This window comes from Daphnia pulex, chromosome 10, assembly GCF_021134715.1.
Source record: "Daphnia pulex isolate KAP4 chromosome 10, ASM2113471v1".
NCBI classification, from domain to species: domain Eukaryota; kingdom Metazoa; phylum Arthropoda; class Branchiopoda; order Diplostraca; family Daphniidae; genus Daphnia; species Daphnia pulex.
In genome coordinates this window covers 699106-717343 of record NC_060026.1, presented here as the reverse complement: position 1 = coordinate 717343, position 18238 = coordinate 699106, and the positions used below count along the sequence as shown (strand labels likewise).

Sequence of the window (18238 nt, the reverse complement as noted above, 5' to 3'; positions counted from 1 at the left end):
CCTTCCGTGTTGCTGTCTCTGGCTCCGCGTTGGTGTCAGTTCTGTTGTTTCTGAAGTGGCTCGGTGAAGTTCTTTCACTGGTTTATTCCAATAACTCCATAGTTTTAAATTCAAATATTTTATTTTACAGTTATGAACCAAGGGTTTTTAAATGACACAAGATAACTCAGTTGATTTTGATTCATTTAGCGCAAATTGCTTTACGAAGTTTATTTGTCTTTCCGCGCCATTTGAACGACTCCCGTCTTGTCTGCCATGTGCCAGATAAAATCGAAGACGCAACTATTTCATAATTCATAGATAGTTTCATAGTTCAGTCATATTTAATTTTAAGTCTCTTTTAGCAAGGGAAAAATGTAATGAAAATGCATCTCTAAAAATACAAAGACTTTTTTTTTAATCTTGGAAAAAAAGTTACTTCGGCTATTTGGCAATGAGGCGAAATGGCTGTCGAGTAATTCAAGGACAAGTAAATAAATCAAAATCAGGCTCTGAGTGATTCATCTTTTTCCTTGGCCAGGTAAAATTTGTGAAAGTATTATAAAAGACTTTTGCGAAACGAAAGATTCGATTTTTTTATTCAAGCAAACCCATTCATGAAGGAAAAAGCTGATTAACAATGTTAATAATTTTGCATAATTTTTGTTTGTTGTGCACACTTGTGGCATTTTTTTTACATTCCAGATGGAGTACATAAATTCATCACAGAATTGGGAATGTGAAAGCCATGATAGTTCAAAGGTGAATAATCTGTATAGGTCGCACCTATTTAATAACCAAGGTTTTAATTAATGGTTTTATTGAAGGCCCTTTATCCTGCTGAGATTGATGAAGTTATCACTAAAGATTCATCTAAAAACAAGCCGATAAATTCTAGTTGTAGTAATCTGTCTAAAATGGGTTCTACCAAGAAGCTTCTGTCAGCAGTTGAACCATCCGAAGAAATCTTAAAACTCCTGGCGAAGGCTAGAGATGATCTCAGGAAACAGGAAGCTACCAAAGCTAGAGAAATAATGTCAAAAGAAGAATTGATTGAAGCCAAACAAAGTGCTTTTCCAGACAATTTTCAAGTTGTAGCTGAACATACACGTCAGTTTGATGAAAGGGAAATATCAAGAAACAAATCAGTTGATAACATCTTTGAAAAAGCTTTAGCATCTAAAACCCCAAATTTTGTAGAATGCAATCAACAGAAACAAAGAGAAAGTCTTGAATCTCTTTTACAGGTAATAAATGTTATAGATTTCTTTGGTGAAAAATCAGAACAAGTATTTTACTAGATTGATGCTGAGGGAGTCCCGTTTCAGGCAGCAAAGTTTTATGAGCGTAAACCCTTTACCCCTAAATATTGGTTTGAACACGATGATCGAGATCGTGAAGAGGTCGAGGAAGCGTAATTATCAATTGTCATTTATAGTTCTGATAAAATATTTAATTTGTTACTTTTACTTTTAGTAAAACATTTGAAGGTGACATGAAATCGATCCAGAATAAGAGTCCTTGTGAAGCCGTCAACCGATGGGGTCATGATCTTTACGATGCATCCCTAGTCAAGGCAAATGGAGATGAATTCCCTGGATACTCAAAAAAATTATTCCCCAGGTATTTTAATCTTCTTAAAAATAATCTTTAGGGAACTTATCTTAATTTTGTTATAGACCGATAAGTAAGTGTGAAACTGTTGATCGTTGGAGCCATGACTTGTACGATGCAACTCAACAAACACCTAAAAGTGATCAAGAGTTTAGTGACTTTTACGGCGGTGACAGACGTCAAGTCAACAGGTATTCAGTGTTTCTATAAATTCATTCAAATGCATTTCACTTTTCCTTACTTTACCTATCGTTTAATTTCGGTGTTCTGTGTTACAGTCGTGGTTCAAGCAAGTATCGTTCTTCGTTTCAAGAAAGCGCCGAATTTGCTAGTTCACGACCTTTTCGTGGGCGTGGTGCTCAACCACGTTCAGAAGATCGAATGAACACTAAAAAGGATGAAATTTCTGCCATCAATAGAGATATGGAAAATTTTTATTTGTGAGTTAAAATGTGATTTGAGTATTTTTTTGTTGGTTCATTATTGCGAGCATGCTGACACATTTCTTGTTTTGTTTTAATTGGGTAACCCCGATTTTTGGAGCGTTTCACCTAGCAATGGAATAAACTTCGTTTTGCATTGAGTCGATTGAGATAACTACCACTAGAAACTGAGTATTAAAATAGGAAGTGCCGAAGTGCAGTCAGATTATTTAGGCAACATTACCAATAATATGCGAATTATATTCGTCCTGGCGTTTCAGACTTAAGTCTTAAGTCAAGTTTTCTAATAAATGTGCATGGCAACTGGCGGCAATGGCAACAAAATGCAAGTCCATAAAAGCACGAAGCTTCGCGTCAAGTGCGTCTCGAGTTAACAACTTAATATTTTTAATTTTAGTTTATGGGTTTTTACTTTTAGCTAATTTAAAAAACTAAAAAAAAACAAACTGTATTCATGTTTCACGTTAGCAACGTGTGCGAAATGGCAACTGAGCCTCTCTACCGTTTTCCTTAATCAGCTGATTGTCTTTATGTTTACTGCGATTTGATGGACGTCACGTTTTCTTTCTTCTGTTCAGAATCATAAATTTTGATATTGAATCATCTTTCTCATCTGACAGGTATAACTAGTTTTGTGTATGTAATATGTATTCTGGATTTGATATCTAGAAATGCCGTTTAACTTGGGATGTGCATTCTGGTTTGGTGCACTTGTGTTAATTAGTGTTATCGCAGTAATGGCATTCAGTTTCCTTAATTATAGAGTATGTAAACCCATTATTTTTAATTTTAGAAGTGAATATCAGTAACAAGTTTTGAGTGGGAATAATTTGTCCGAGGCTATTCGTGTTAAAGTTTACCACATTGATTGATATGAATGTTTTTTCAACTTCATTATTAATTCTGATATTCAAGTCCATGTCTAAGAGTTCAGTAATCCCTAATCAGTTTACTGTCTGAGAAGCGTTGTCAAGTTAATGATTAGTCTAGGCTTAACAGTATGTAACTTTTGCTGTCTCAAAAACATTTAATGTAAATTTTTATTACATTTTTGTGTGGATTAAAGGTTTCTTGATGGTTGTACTTATACATCAATCACGAGTTCCCCTGAGATATCCAAGGTTTTCTGTTTCTCTAGAAGGTAATACCAATTGCACTAAAAATCTATATTACAATGCAAGCTGATGGACTTGTATAAATAAATCTAAATTCATGACAGATAAGGTGTTTCAATAAAGACGTTCAGGAGAGCAACATCAGAGATGCCCAACATCACAGGCTACCAAATAGGAATGGAGACTCCTATCTTAAGGCTTTCAAAAATTAAGGTTGAGGGAAGAGACAAAGATAATCATTCACCCCAAGGTCCCCAACCAGCTTATAGGTGCTCAGTGTCTGCTATGGATATGGATTTAACCATCGACGGTGATGTTAGAGCTACTTCGATGGAAACGACAGTGAGAAATGAGAAGTCAGGTTAGTGCATTGAACAAATTTTGCGGCTATTGATCATTATCTATTCTACATTTACATTCTGACATCAAGTTTCTGACATAAGTGTGCGTCCAAAAGCAACCAGAGGTCGACCGGGTCGACCAAGGAAATCTCAGCCGAGAGCTATTACTATTACATCGGGTCCGGAAATTGTGGCAGTTGATGACAAGTTTTCTGTTACAGACTCTAGTGTTGCATCTGGCAGTCAAAAATTAGGCAATGCTATAGATGATTTGCTTGCTCTTTATTGTCTATTTTATTTTACATATTCCTTTCTTTAATTGTAGATAATAGTAGTTCTACGTTCGATCACCCCATGGGGACAAGGAATTTCTTGAAGAAACGGAAATCGGAAGTTATCAATTCTGAATCCGCACTCATCGAATATAAATCTTCTGGAAATAAATCGAGTTTCGATTCCTTTGGTGTGTGCCGTGAACGACGTTTAAGATTTCAGCCAATTTCCTGATTTTCTTTTTGAGTTTTAGGAACACAACACAGAACTTCAATGCAATCGGAATCTAGCACCTGTCAAAAGCTTGCGGGACAACCGACTCGGTTTAACGCTTATTTGGCGTTGCCCGATGATCCTGTTCGAGCGCGGCAATGGTCAGCAAAAGACTGGGATGTTACGTTGCTTCATCTCCTTCCTAAATGTTTGATGTCTTTGAAAATTCACGAACCTACTACGGTAAAGAAAGAAAGAAAATTGAACAGTAGTCTGTATTTCTTATTTCATTCTTTTATATTTATGTAGATCATTGTGATGGAAGGGTGCATCGAGATAAAGAACGATTCATTTATCTCGAATTGCACCGTTCTGGAATCAAAGACGAAACCGCTTGAAATCGATGCTGGTCGAAACATTCAAATAGGAAATGTGGGGAGTGGAGTCGCCACATTCCAAACAATTACGGCTATGAAATCTATTATTCTTCCCGAAGATCATGAACAGCCGATGAGGTATAACGCTTATAAAGCTAGGCCAGATGATCCTGTAAGCGCTCAGCAACTCGTGTCAGAAAAAGACGTTCGTATCTCGTGGATCCATCTCCATCCCAAGTGTTATCTCCCCTTTAAAATTCATGACCCTACGACAGTAAGTGAACAACATATCTCCTTTAATTTCAGTAATTTATTTTTTTTTCTTCCTTTCCTTTCTAGATTGTTTTGATTAAAGGAAGGATCAATATTATCAAGGACCTTGCTGTATCACATTCTATGTTGCTGAACTCAAGCATGGAATCAATCGAAATTGAAACAGGCAATCTTATTCATGTAGCAAATTTTGGCCACGAAATTGCCAAGTTCCAAGTGGTGGAATTTTTGAAATAACAACATTCCTTATTTTATTTTTCCTCTTTTCTTACCAAGAAATTACTTTTTAAATCTAGTTGGAAATTGCAATTAGGGACATTACGTTGGAAGTATTAACGATTGACGGGGATTTTTTTGTTTTTATTGCAAAACTGAAATGTTCCGAGAGTTCTGTTCCCTTCCCCTATTAACTAGGAACAGTTTTAAATGCGTCTTTCCCCAAATCAAGCAATTTGAAGTGATTTATTGATTCTTTTTTCTTTTCGTCATTTTTATGCGCAATATAATAAATTTTGCGGGATTCACTATGCTATTTATTGTGTACAATATCATGCAAACTATTAAAGGAACTATTCTCTGTAGTAGTTGAATATGCAACTGACATTGCAAGATGCTGTTCAACGATTTGGAAAGGCCAAGAAATTTCAATGCTACAAGAGAAGATAATGTGTCGTTATTTGTTAAAAGAAGAATAGATATATCATCTGGGCGCATGCAAAATTTAACTACACATCACACCTGCAGGACTTTTTGCTCCCCCAAGTCGTAGAGTATCGGTGTTATTTGATGTCCAGCTAAAGGCAGAAAACAACCTCCAAGATGTCATGGAACTGTTAAAGATTTTTCCATAAAAGAGTGATCCGACAGTGCTGTGGTTAATTAATTTGCATGGGTTTGCAGTAGCAGACGAAATCTTTTTTTAAAAGGAATAACATAAACATTTGGGGTCCTAGTGAAGACTGTGACAGTGAAGTTGTTCCAGTGTATTCGTCTCTTTCATTTATTCGTCTGGAAACCCTGAAATTGTCAGGGATATGAAAAGTTGTTTTCGTAGGAAGTGTCTTCGACAGATAACGCTCAGTGTGTCTTGTAAAAATGTTGCCATAACATAGCACATCCAGTTTACCAGAAAAATTCGTCGGAAAACCTTCTAATAAGGATTTTAAAGTAAGTTTCACGTTCCAATTGACGATTATTAGTTGGGAGCACAGCTCATTTTTCAGAAATGTGAAATCCTAAACTGTTTTATCTTTTTTTCTGACGCTAGACGGTATAGCCTTTGATAATTTTCCACTCAGTTTATTTACATTTACTTTGCACAACTTTGTACATCTCCCAAGAAATTTCTCGCTGCTACTGTAAGAAAATTTTTGGTGATGGCTGTCCGTTTCTGTTACAGCAACAAAGCTCACTTGTTAGATTTTTAATAATGTGGTTTTTTTTTCTACTTCCGGTTTTCTCATTTCAGTCAGTAGTTTAGTAAATATTCATTTTACGCACAAAATAACCTCATATTCGTGATCCTCGTCGAATTTGTGGTAAAGTTCATGTTTTTATTTGTACGTACGAGTACTTCCGGTTTTGAGAATTATCCTGAACTATAGTTCAGGAAAATTCTCAATTTTGGCCAAAAATTGGATTTCGTTTAAATTACACTTAATCGACCCCAAATTTCATGGAGATCACGAATATTTGGTTTATTTCGACGGTAGCTCAATGGTTAAGGCGCAATCGCTTACTTCCGATACACTTCCGGAAAATTTGCATAAAACTAGCAAGTGAGCTTTGTTCCCTGTAATGCTCTCATGATTTCAAGCTAGATTTAATCAAATAAAAGTGCGCTGTTCTAGCTCAAGTTGTGTCACAAAACTAATTACGTTCTTGGGAGTTTTCCGAGTTTCAGAGGTGGCCAATAGATGGCGAGGGTCCTCGTTTTTCATGTAATGGCGGATTGTTGTGTTGTTGTCAAAAGTTCCTATTTTTCCACGAAATTACCGATTAATTCTTAAGTAAATTCAAGTTTATTTCTGTGCAACTGGTTTGATTTATCATTCCGTATGAGTATTGGATCACATTTAATATTTCTCATTATAACCTGTAGGATGTAACGCGAAAGGAAGCATCAGCCTTCGATCAACCCAGCAACCCTTTCATAATTGACGTCCTGCTGAATGCATCATCCAGTTAATACAGGTAAAAACCAATGATAGCATTTTTATAATACCTGTTCTCATATTTCGTTAATATTCAATTATTCATCATAATTATCTGGAGTTTCTATTGATCTTGGTAGGTCACTAATCCCAGCGTGGACATGTATTGTTTTTTTCCGAACATGTTTTACTACAAATGTTGCATTGACAGACAAGTATTGTTCATCTTTCAGAAATTTTAAACTTTTAGTTGATGTCATAAATTGTATTCATTGTCACAGGGAAAGCTATGGAAAACATTATGTAGGACATGACATGAGTAATCTTAGAAGTCACGTGAAAAGATGCAGGGCAGGGCACTTACCAAAATGTTCAACACTGCTGCAACTGTCTACAGTCACAGGCAGGAATATCGCTCTCTTTCTTCAGACAATTGTAAGTGATATATTTTTTTCATAACCGCTTTAGTTTCTTTCAATATTTTAGATTTTATGTTGAAAAGTTAACAAAATTCTAAAATAACTAACTAAATAATTTGAATTTTCTGTCATAGGCAAAGCTATTGGAGTAATTTAGTCTTCATCCCCACTTGACTCATTTTGTCTTCTGGGTAGCTTAGGAAACCTGATTGGTGTTATCAAGGTAACTTCATTTGTCATGTTAGTAAATGTAAATGTTGTTATTAATTTTGTTTTCTCCTTGATTTAGCCATTTTGATAATAACCGAGAGGATGCAGCCTACAGACTGTGAACATCAGATGGGGTTAGACTTCAGCATCTCTACGAGCCACGACGGAAACGTGCAGTGACATCCTACAAGTTCTACGCGAATCATCTTTTGTTACTGTTGGTAATATGTTTTGTTAGTTAATCCGTTGGCTGCCACGCCTTTGTTTCCCCCATGTTAGCTCCTTAGCACGGGCCGCACTGTTTGGTCTCTTGGTCTTATGTGCCTTGGGATCGAACAGCTGCACCTGCCCAAGATTCGCCGAAAGGCCCTGTTAGGCAATGCACCATAGGGACTTCCCCCCTTGTCGATACGGTGATGGATTCTAGAGGTTGTGCATTCCATCTTCTCCTGTCACCGTGTCAGCCCGGACTTGTCAGCAATGGCAAGTCCCACCTTGGTCATGGATCCTTCAGACGTGGCACGTAGAAAGTAGAAAACAACCTACGGGTTGTATGGCGTGGCAGCCAACGGGTTAACTTAAGTGTATGTATGTATGTATGTATAATGTGTGTGATTGTATAATGTGGTGGAATTGTGGGTGGAGGTGGGACAATATAATACAATTCCATATCAATCTAATTTGCATTCCATTTATTCAATCATTAGCTAATCAAACACAATCACATAGATATGAATTTAAATTCCTCTGATGTCAGCTTGTACTCTGAAGATAACTTGTACTATTGATGAAAAAATACATTTTATATGCATCATATTTAGACATCAGATCGAAAACCGGAAAATTATTCAACTGAAACAAATTTCAAACTTTCACACATTCTCCCTTTGCAAACTGATATTTAACACATTTACCACTATTTAAGACCCAACATTTTATTCACAATTTAATTTTCTTCAACCTTTTCAGCTTTGTAAATAGTTCAAAGAAAGTTAAAACAGCATGTCCATTCTTAATCTCCGCAACACCACAAAACCTGGAGTACAGAACCTGAAGAAAGCAATTAACCAAATGTAAGTGTAGAGTATTCAAACATTTTTTAAATTTGATAAATTTGCAAGGACAAAATTAAGAAAAGAATGAAGATGGACTAGGTAATTCTCTAGAAAAGAAACTTTTACCACCATCGAACAATTGCAAGAACTCTTTTGAAAACGCAAATGCAGGCTGAATATGCTCATCTAGCATTTCCATCTGTAGCTCTCCTTTCCACAACACCACGAAAATCTTGAATCAGGACTCGGGAGTCTAGAGTACATAAAGTTGAATGTTAGAAAATAAAGAATTAGGAAACATGAAGCTGCATAATAAAAAATATCAGAATGAGTGTGGGCTATGCAATCTTTACGATACAGCTAATATTTATGACAACCAAACGAAGGCAAGATCAATTTAATTTAAGTTAAATGCATGTTGACTATACATGCACGGTATTACCCACTAATTACTTACAACTATTGAGTATAATTAGCCTACCCACCACAGGACGCCACAAGCACAATTCCTTTGAAAAATTATTTTGTACCACCTAACCCTGGAAACATCTATCCAAAATTTTCTAAGCTAGCCTCTCAATAACTAGGTTCAGCTTTTACATTTTAACTGGTTTAGGTAGTAAAAACATGAATCGGCAAATACACTTTACGAAGTACAGACCAAGATGATCCATCACTCTGGGGAACTGTCACTTGCTGTCGTATCTCGATTCTCGAATGCCAGCAGCCATCTTGAAGTTGGAAGGAACGGGCAAGGCGCAACATTGCCATTCTCGGTCTTCCAATTAAAAACGTCCGCATCTCTGCAATTGGCCAATTGCAACAGCCAAAACGCGCCAAAAGTCCGATTTTGAAACTGAGAATACAAAATGTTCAGCTTAACAATTAATTTAAAAAATTATTAGAACAAAATTGTGTTAGAATTTTGAATAAAGTAAATGCCTTAGCAGATCCGAGATCGACCTGACAAGTCTACAGAATGTCTGATTACTTTACCACACCTTCATTGATGCTCTATCTTGAAACGTCAGGAACTTGGCAACGCAAGTCGCGTACCAATATTAAGCTTAAACGGAAAAGACAAGAAACAAACGACCAAAGTGCAATTACAAAAGGAATCTAGTCCTATTTAACTACAGTGATTTGGCTTAACGAATAACAAATGAATTGAAGTATCAAATGTAAAGAAAACATTTACGAAATAGATAAGGTTAGCAAGAAAAGAATTTAGAATTTAAAATTAAACGCAGCTGTCGACGATCAATCCCCCATATGTTTCAAGCAAGCGAACGTGTTAAGCTGTATTAGCCAACTAAATAAATTTTACTTAAACTAGTCCCGTTTACGTGACGGTCACTTTGACTGGAAAATATAATGCGGGACTACGTGACTCGTTAACTGTTATCTGAATTGTACAACGTCGTGATGAGTGATGACTTTTGTTCCCTGTCACTTTCTTAGGCTATCTGGCGATTCATAACAAAATGAACAACTGAAATTCAAACAAACACACCCAACGAAAAGGGACCCACATTTCTTATCTACACACAAGTGATTAATACCGGCAGTTAGTGGATAACCAATTTTGTTTTATAATAAATCAGTATTGCTACATCAGCTCGAAGTTAGTTCAGACTCTTCGCTACAATGGCTAGCAACTTTTTCACTTGTTCCTTTTTCACTTTTCTCATTTGCGCTTGGAACATTTACTCGGTCGATGGACTTTCCTTGGAGGATCGACTGCAACAATTAACTGATAATTATGTAACAAACTATACTTTCTTTTTATTTACCATTTCACTTAAATTGATTTCTTTGTTGATGTAAAAAAAAAGGTCGAGATCAAATCAATTCTGCAAGACAAAATTGTCCAACTGGAAATGAAAGACGCGAGGTTGGAGGCACTCGAACTAAAAATGCAACAGCAAGTAAATCTGAATTTTATTACGTAATTTTTTTCCTCATTAACTGTGATGACGTAACTGACATAGTTACTTACTATATTCCTATCAGTATGAAATCAGAGAAGGTTTGTCAGTCAAAGTGTCCGAGCTAGAGTCCAAAGTGCAACAACAACAACGGCTTTTGACTGCCCTTCAAAACAAGCAATCGGCAGCAGTCTCTGATTACAGATCTGACGTCAAAAATGATTCGAGAATTAGCAATGGAATGCCAACTTCGTGCGCAGATCTATATGCCATGGGTCACAGTTTGAGTGGGTTCTATTCCGTAAGAGGCGCTTCTATGGTGGAAAGTGTCTACTGCGACTTTACCAAGCAATCCAGCGATCCTGGTAATACCCACAAAGTTGATTTAAGCACTTTTAAAATGAACTTTGTTACTGTAAATTCATACCCCGCAGGTTTCCAACAATTCATTGGCTCGACTGAAATGAAATCATCGCCCGCTATCTTCTACGTGCAGAGGAGCTCGTCTTTCACTCAGATCAACGTTCCCGTTCCATTTCAAATTGAAAGACTCAACGTTGGAAAAGCCATGAATTTGACATCGGGCAAATTCACGGCCCCAGTCACGGGCAACTACTTTTTCTCGCTCTCGGGCACGGCGTACATTCCGGCGACGACAACTCGACTGGTTTTCACTATCGGTCTCTTCCTGAACGACAATTCAATCGCTTACGGTTACGCAGACGAAATGAGCGCCGATTACCAATACGAAACGTTTTCTCTCCAGTCGACGCTTAATTTGATCAAAGGCGATCAAGTCTGGATACAGATTTCCTCCATGGAAACAGGAGTGTATCTATACGGAGGGTTGTTCACTCACTTCAACGGCTGGCTACTACAAGAAGATATTTTCCAACCGCAAATATATCACAACTGAAAAAAAAAATCAATCAAATAATAATAACTTTTTTTAAAATCACTTCAGAATAAAATTATCTGTGATGTAATTTTCTTTCTCGTAATATACCAATTCCTAAATCGGAAACTAATATGCATTTCATTCTTGAGTCAGATCAAAATGGACACTAAACGTAAAAGGAAATAATACGATACGCTTTTACGAAAATATGCTTAAATTTCTTAGATACAACTAGACTCGTTTTCATTTGCTAAAAGCAAACGACTTTGAAGTTTCATTAGAAAAATACCAGGGCGCGAGCGATGGGGGGAAATGGGCGACATCGGGATTCTAGTTAGCTGCATCGGCAGCGGATTGAAACAGCAACAAGAAAACAAGCTTATGCAAGAGTAAATTGATTTTCAATGAATTGAGAGACTCTAACATGTTATAATTCCTGCTATTTCGAAATTTAAGAAATTGAGAACATTTTCGTCATTGTGAAGCCACACGACATTGAAATTTCATCGATTCAATTGCGAGTGTCAAATACCTAACCCTCTTTCCAGTTAGAAACCACCAGCTAATGAAAACTGTTTGTTGCGATCTCATCCCGAACATGAAATGTGGGCGCTAATAGAAGTCGCATAAACACACGGACAAAGACGAATTAGATTTCGATCGACTTGACAAAACAGCCAATCTCATTCAGTTGTGCGAAATACCACTGTGTGGCTCGTTTTGTTTACGTCAATCGATCAATTTCAGTTCTGACTGGTTCAAAATGTCACGAGTCAAGAAAAAATAGATGATTTTTAGATTTCAGCATTATAAAACAAAGTAACCATTTCGATGGATACATTCCGTTTGCCAGTACTGCGGATTAAGCGGCATGGATCATAAATTTTGAGCTTTGGCCAAGATAGTAGAGCGAAATACACTTGGAAAGGTAAGTAAAGGATGAGTTTTCTAACCTAATTATTAATTCCAGTCCCTCTCTCTCTCTGCAGCGATACTCGCTGACAATTGCACAAGGTGAAGGTTCCGGCTTTAGTGTCAATGTAGTCGAAACCAAATCATAACCGCAGTCAACCTAATATAACTTACATAAAAAAAATAAAGATTAATATTTTTGAATAGCTGACAGTACAGAAATGAGAAGTAATACATTACCAAATGAATACAAAAGAAAATGATGCCTCTTTGGCGATAGGCAAGACGCCATCAACTTCACTGCTGGAAGCCTGCTGGAAGACGGTGCGCAGTCCATTCGTTTAACACGACGAATCTGCTCATGCAACGATTAAGGTAAAATATATGGTTGATCGAGACCTCCTTGAGTTGAACTTCATTTCGGCCACTGTAACAATAATCAATAATACACCATAAATTTTAAAATAAATTTTAAAAAATGTATGGATTAATTAGGTAAATACCTGAATCTGCATGGGGGGGGGGGTTAAAACCATGTGGCAGTATCCTTAAAGTCAGCATTTGCCCAGGCATTCCGTGCAATTCACATTGGTATCCTAATGGGAAATTTTAGTTTAGTCATGATTCCATTAGTTTAAGCTGCTGCAATGTTGTCAGTGGGGAAGGAAAAGATTTATGTAAACAAGAGTGAGGAAGGATATCGGAAAGATTATGAAGATGAACAAAACAATCAGATACATGATACCTGTGAGGCTGTCTCGTCTGCTGTTTTGCAAACCACAACAACAGACTACGAAGTCTGTGACACTTGTAACCAAGATCAGTCAAAGCAGATATTTTTTACATTCGTAAACGATGTAACATATAATAAGTAATTAGTTCATCCTTTTCGTATATCCAGTGAAAATCGCTGTCTGTTCTTTCTCGTTGACTGATCCGGTTTACTCGTCTTCACAGTCCCTCCCGCCTACGACAATCTTTCTCTGCTGCAACTTGGAAGGAAATGTCGATTCTCACAGATCCCTATCGCCGTGATTGTAAGATAATAAAACACAATATTGCACAGAACACAGTTGAATTGTGAGTTAAAACATTCGATGAGAGATCGAAAGCAGCCATCAGCCATTACGGTTTCATTTCTTTACCTTACCTCCTTTAAAAATAGACTGGCGCCGGCGCGCTGTTGTCAATTAGTAGTTATACGTCAGTGACGTTTGCTTGGATAATGGATACGTTCTCTCCACACCCCTGGTTCTGATATACGTAGGCTACTTGGTAGTTGGTCGTTTTCATTTTTGACTGATAAATATCAGCTTTTTCGAACAAGAGTCAAACCTTGTGACTATGACTTAATTTGTGTTTTTGTGACGACACTACTCAACGAAAATTAAGAAATAAACTCAATAATCGAGTTGGCTGGATTTTGCTTGATTACTGGGCTAATATTTATTCAGAATTTTGTTTAAATGGTATGCACTAGTGCTTTAAATAGCATGGCTTGAAATAATTAATATTGGTGAGCCGAATTAAAATTAAAAAGAAAATCTAGTTTCCATAATCATGTCATATCAAGATGTTCGTCGTCGTTGTCCTTGTGGGTCATTTTTACTTCATGTACTGGTCGATCCAGTCCCTATAGGCCGACACTCTGGTTTTCAGGCCAGTGGCACTGCAGTCACCTGTTGAGAGAAAATTTAAAAACCCCACCCGTCATTTGATTGTAACCAAATATCTTAGATTAAAACAATCACTCTGAGTGTAGCTGTTGATTCCAATTACGGTCCAAGTCCCTGGTGCCGGGAGGTTGACCACTGGGCCGCCAATGTCACCCTAAAATTGATTTTAATTTTAATAATTATCTTGAAAAGTGAAAACTGTACGATGAAGAGGGAATCATTTTCTTACTGCGCATGTGAATACGTCCGTAGAACTAACACAGAGACTCGTGTCGGAAACATATCTTCCAAAGTCAGAATCCGACCTGCATTCGGAGTTGGCCACCAAGTCAACTTTGGCCTGTAGCAGATTTTCGCTGGGGGTATTGATGTCTAGAATTGAACAAAGAAAAGGCATGTTGCATCTTAACCAATAAATAACTTTTGAGATCCATTATTACCTTCCGTTCCCCATCCCAAAATAATGGCTTTTTTGTCGGCGTATTGGTCGGGGTCGGAACTTGCCGGTGGCAAACAAGCAGGTGCAACACTCCTGGAAATAACCACCGGCGTGTCCAAAATAATGATGGCGATATCATTGGCCTAATCAAAAGCAGGTGGGAGTGAATTAAATATAAGAAAGGAGTTGCGTTCTGTTTAAGTTGTAAACTTACGTAGTTAGCAGCATTGTATTGGCTGTGAAGATAAAGTTTGCTGATTCTCCTCGTCATTTGGATGTTTGCTGGCCCCGTCACTCCAATCAACACAGTTACACCCGACATGTCAACCAAAGACAGCCTATACATGCCAGAAAAGAAGTCAGACATTTTTAGTGCAATGAAATGTGAGTGTATGAATGAAATTTTAAATTACTGTTCCATGCACTGAGCCGCCAGCAATACTCTCGTGTCGCTAATTAAAGTTGCGGCACAAAATAAGACACCTTTACTATTTTTCAGGGTGACCTGTAATCAAATGATTGTAGTGTAATAACGTCATAAACGAGTATTGATAGTAAACAGCGATTTAAGTAAGAAATAAATCAACTTACCATGAACGGCCAGGCGTTCTTTTTGGCTTGGACCACTACAGTTGAGTCTCCCCCTGATGAAAGCGAAATCCTTTCGCTAATTAATGTCCGACGACGGTCGTTATCATTGTGGGGGAATCTGGTCGGTCCACGGCCGCACTGAATGGCTGTAGATGTTGTTTTTATTGTTGTTGTCGTTGGTTTTGTTGTTGTTGTCGTTGGTTTTGTTGTTGTTGTCGTTAGTGTTGCTGTTGTTGCTGTTGGTTTCGCTGTCGTTGTTGGCTTTGCTGTTGTTTGTATTTGTTTTATGACCGGCTTCTCGTTCAAGCCTTCTTCTTCTTCGTCATCAAACTGCCTGGTAGATGGAACACCTTCACGGGTATCTGCACGGTCGCTGGGACCAGGATATCCAAAAGAATAAGACCATCCATTATACATCATTGCGTAAGGATTGAAAAATGGCTGAGGAGGAGCGAAGGCTGGATTAGCAAAGACGTTCTTGCTTTGAATGGGAGCAGCATATTCCGATCCCTTAACTGAAACTTAAAAATTGATTACAGTTACAAATATTTGAATCGTTGTAAAAACTAAGGAATTCATTTGACTTACAATCGATGATGACGGCGTCATTGGTGCGAGTGACTTTGGGAAGGAAGAAACTGGCGACAGGATTGCAGCAGCCCAGTAGAGTCACCACCGCAAACAAGGTGATGATTTTTGCTAAATCTCTTTGGTCGCCCATCATTCTCCTAAATACGTATGAGATGACGTTAAGAATAATTTAATTAGTAAGCACATGGAGTTACAGAATTTCAAACAGACTGTTGGTGTGTTTAGCCAAAACATTTCAGAAGAGGAGTGCAGTACAAGTAAAATTAAATTACATTTGAATTAAATTCTATTCAATTACTGTGCTAAATTAAAAAAAAAAAAATAATAATAATAAGTTTAAAATTGTGATAATACCTCGATTGTTGCTGAAGGTTGTGTTGTTTGAACTTCAACGAGACGACTGATTAACTTCCGAGTAGGGTTTCCTTTATATTGCAGAATTGGAGACGCTCAAGAAGAACCGCCCTGATTCAGATTCACAAAATTTGCATAAACTTCAATATTGAATGGAGCCACCGCCCTTTGAAATGAATTAAAATGGGATGAAATAAAACAAGGTACAATAGGAAAGTAGCTTATTTACGGTGCCAGACGACACGTACGGTGGGTTTCTCCAGTCGGGTCCGTCTAACATGGGCTATTCCACCCTCAATATGGAAGTTGTTTAATTGCACTCTTATATTCTTGTCTCTCGACCTTCATCGTGATCGAAATGCAAATCAAGTTACTGGCCTTCTATACTCTTCATTCGGGAGTAGAATAATTTCTCGCTATCTTATTGTTAACTAACAAGCTTGGTTTTGGTCTGATGCATTTTATTTACTTGCACGTAACGATCGTACTACCTCTGCATCGTCATTCTTTTAAATATTATACCACACTCGAGGTTATATTAAATGAACATTTATAGTAATCTGAAATGTTTTAGTTTAATTTCTTTTGATTTAAAATTGCAAAAAAATAAACAAATAAGCTTAATAGTTCATTTGATTTAAACTCAATTCAGTCAAATGAAGAAGTCAGCACCAATATGATAAGACGGAAATTTAGGAAATTTTTTAAACATCACAAGACCTGATTGAATTCGGAAACTTAACAGTCATAATTGTCAAGCTATGGATTACCGTTATGAACAACGTATTTTCTTAAAATGTAAGTTTCCAACCTTTTTAAAAATTTATCAGCTTAATTATTCAAAATGAATGGTTACTAGCCAAATTGTTGACTGGATCGAGACTGGATAAATAAGGACAAATTTACAACTCTAACTCGCTCGTGTACGAGAAAAACTCTGAAAAACTGGTCTTTTTTTTAGATCGCATCGAATCGCCATGACTTCAAATAAAACACTTTGGATCTTGTCTTGTGCAGCAGCACTCGGTTTGCTCATTGTCGGATAGTTTTTGAACGTCAAATATGGAATGGACGTTGACATTGAAAGGAAGGAAAGTCAGACCTTTTACTAACTATAACAAAAACAAGTTTGCAATCGGAATCATTGTCAAAACGAATAAATTAACAGTCGCTCAATTCTGAAATGCAAAAAAAAACGACAAATGCTGTACGGAGTTTTCACGAATTTGCATTAACTTTTGAACGCACGAGACGGTGTCCCGAGTGCAATAACATTTGAAGGTGAGTGAGTAGCACAAGAAATGCATAGCTACTAACTAGTAACTAATAGTCATTTATCAAGATTTGAGCAACGTCATAACAACAATGCCAAGAGTGATTTAAAAAAGCGACATTTTATACTTGATTTCGTTATGCAAATATCTATGGGTTTTACGCCAACTAAGGATTCCTTTTTGGCATCACGTATACTGTTGTCGGGTGGGATAATAATTGGGAAAAATCGAAGAAAGGAATTGGGTTTGTACTTGTTATACCAGAGGCATGGAGAGCTGAAAATGGCTGAATCATCTTGCAGTAAAACCGGAATTTTCTGAAGCCCTTCAATGTTTTTCTTGATCAGTTTCAGTCTGGAACACACACACTTATCTGGTCACATCAAACTGGTTTCCACTAGACAAGTTAGTTGCAGTCGTTAATATAAACCGTAACACATTTTCGTTTTTTCTTGTCAGTTTTAGTTGGATAGAAAAGGATAATAGTTGGCACAACTTTTCTTCAAGTGAAACTTAAGGACTTTGACTTCTCGTGTCCTTTACCGTTCGTCAAATCATTCAATTCCTGGTGGGGTTTTCAATTTCAATCCTATTATTAATTCCTTTAAGACTGTTTATAAAAGTAAACGTCAAAAGTATATGTTTAATTGTGCAAATTCACTGAGAAATCACTAAAAAGGAAACATGTCGGCACTCCGTACTGTCCAACCATGCATCTCGAATCACACTGAGGAATAGAAGACGCCCTCCCCCAAAACGACGCCATTTTGGACGAAAGAAAAGCGGCGGCCATCTTGGATTCGTTTCCTTACCCTACCTCCTAGTCTAAAAAAGACCCGGCTGATTCAAATATTCAAAATCAGACTACATCAGCACTTTTTCTCGATAGAGTCTGATGATCAAGTAACTTATTAAATTATTAAGTTTACGATTGTGTAAGAAATAAAAAAATAATAATAATAAACAGAAGGAAGATTAAACAGTTGCATCCCCTCAAAATATAAAGACCAAATCTGAACAGTCTAGTTTTAGTTTCCAGCATACTGAAGAAAAAACAAGCTAAGATTTGGTTTCTATTTCGATTGTTTGTAAATTTCTAATTTTCGGTTG

At 37.1% G+C, this 18238-nt stretch overlaps 4 protein-coding genes and 2 long non-coding RNA genes across 14 annotated transcripts; 4 read left to right on the top strand and 2 right to left on the bottom strand.

Annotated features, from left to right (window-relative positions):
- The first annotated feature begins 426 nt into the window (after positions 1-426).
- Positions 427-2176, top strand: LOC124204584. 2 transcript variants are annotated; one of them, XM_046601665.1, is made up of 8 exons: positions 467-520; positions 586-621; positions 685-741; positions 807-1226; positions 1281-1393; positions 1456-1602; positions 1659-1784; positions 1872-2176. In XM_046601665.1, the coding sequence occupies exons 3-8, from the start codon at positions 685-687 to the stop codon at positions 2035-2037; spliced, it is 1029 nt and encodes a 342-aa protein (XP_046457621.1). In that variant the 5' UTR covers positions 467-520; positions 586-621; the 3' UTR covers positions 2038-2176. The 2 variants fall into 2 exon arrangements, with proteins under 2 accessions (XP_046457620.1, XP_046457621.1); XM_046601664.1 differs by lacking the exon at positions 586-621 and having other exon boundaries at positions 427-520.
- A 330-nt stretch (positions 2177-2506) lies between these two features.
- LOC124204583 lies at positions 2507-5155 on the top strand. 5 transcript variants are annotated; one of them, XM_046601660.1, is made up of 8 exons: positions 2507-2656; positions 3103-3177; positions 3261-3512; positions 3582-3746; positions 3818-3955; positions 4019-4221; positions 4288-4629; positions 4695-5155. In XM_046601660.1, the coding sequence occupies exons 2-8, from the start codon at positions 3111-3113 to the stop codon at positions 4863-4865; spliced, it is 1338 nt and encodes a 445-aa protein (XP_046457616.1). In that variant the 5' UTR covers positions 2507-2656; positions 3103-3110; the 3' UTR covers positions 4866-5155. The 5 variants fall into 5 exon arrangements, with proteins under 5 accessions (XP_046457616.1, XP_046457614.1, XP_046457619.1 ...); XM_046601658.1 differs by having other exon boundaries at positions 3582-3751; positions 3817-3955; XM_046601663.1 differs by having other exon boundaries at positions 3256-3512.
- A 367-nt stretch (positions 5156-5522) lies between these two features.
- Positions 5523-7837, top strand: LOC124204596. Of its 2 annotated transcripts, none has more exons than XR_006879005.1 (6): positions 5523-5795; positions 6730-6821; positions 6922-6996; positions 7063-7216; positions 7335-7423; positions 7490-7837. It is a non-coding gene; the product is annotated as an uncharacterized LOC124204596 (long non-coding RNA). The 2 variants fall into 2 exon arrangements; XR_006879004.1 differs by lacking the exon at positions 5523-5795 and adding an exon at positions 6390-6637.
- A 248-nt stretch (positions 7838-8085) lies between these two features.
- On the bottom strand, positions 8086-9412 carry LOC124204591. 2 transcript variants are annotated; one of them, XR_006878995.1, is made up of 3 exons: positions 9066-9412; positions 8592-8718; positions 8086-8460 (listed from the first exon to the last, which is right to left on the bottom strand). It is a non-coding gene; the product is annotated as an uncharacterized LOC124204591 (long non-coding RNA). The 2 variants fall into 2 exon arrangements; XR_006878994.1 differs by having other exon boundaries at positions 9127-9300.
- Positions 9413-10069: 657 nt separating this feature from the next.
- Positions 10070-11417, top strand: LOC124204585. Its single transcript, XM_046601666.1, has 4 exons — positions 10070-10229; positions 10301-10393; positions 10479-10758; positions 10828-11417. The coding sequence occupies exons 1-4, from the start codon at positions 10113-10115 to the stop codon at positions 11307-11309; spliced, it is 972 nt and encodes a 323-aa protein (XP_046457622.1). The 5' UTR covers positions 10070-10112; the 3' UTR covers positions 11310-11417.
- Positions 11418-13618: 2201 nt separating this feature from the next.
- Positions 13619-17871, bottom strand: LOC124204568 (chymotrypsinogen B-like). Of its 2 annotated transcripts, none has more exons than XM_046601633.1 (10): positions 17390-17871; positions 15855-15965; positions 15498-15637; positions 14910-15430; positions 14732-14823; positions 14533-14656; positions 14320-14461; positions 14109-14251; positions 13955-14033; positions 13619-13882 (listed from the first exon to the last, which is right to left on the bottom strand). In XM_046601633.1, the coding sequence occupies exons 3-10, from the start codon at positions 15631-15633 to the stop codon at positions 13809-13811; spliced, it is 1311 nt and encodes a 436-aa protein (XP_046457589.1). In that variant the 5' UTR covers positions 15634-15637; positions 15855-15965; positions 17390-17871; the 3' UTR covers positions 13619-13808. The 2 variants fall into 2 exon arrangements, with proteins under 2 accessions (XP_046457589.1, XP_046457591.1); XM_046601635.1 differs by having other exon boundaries at positions 14910-15424; positions 17390-17857.
- Positions 17872-18238: the final 367 nt, after the last annotated feature.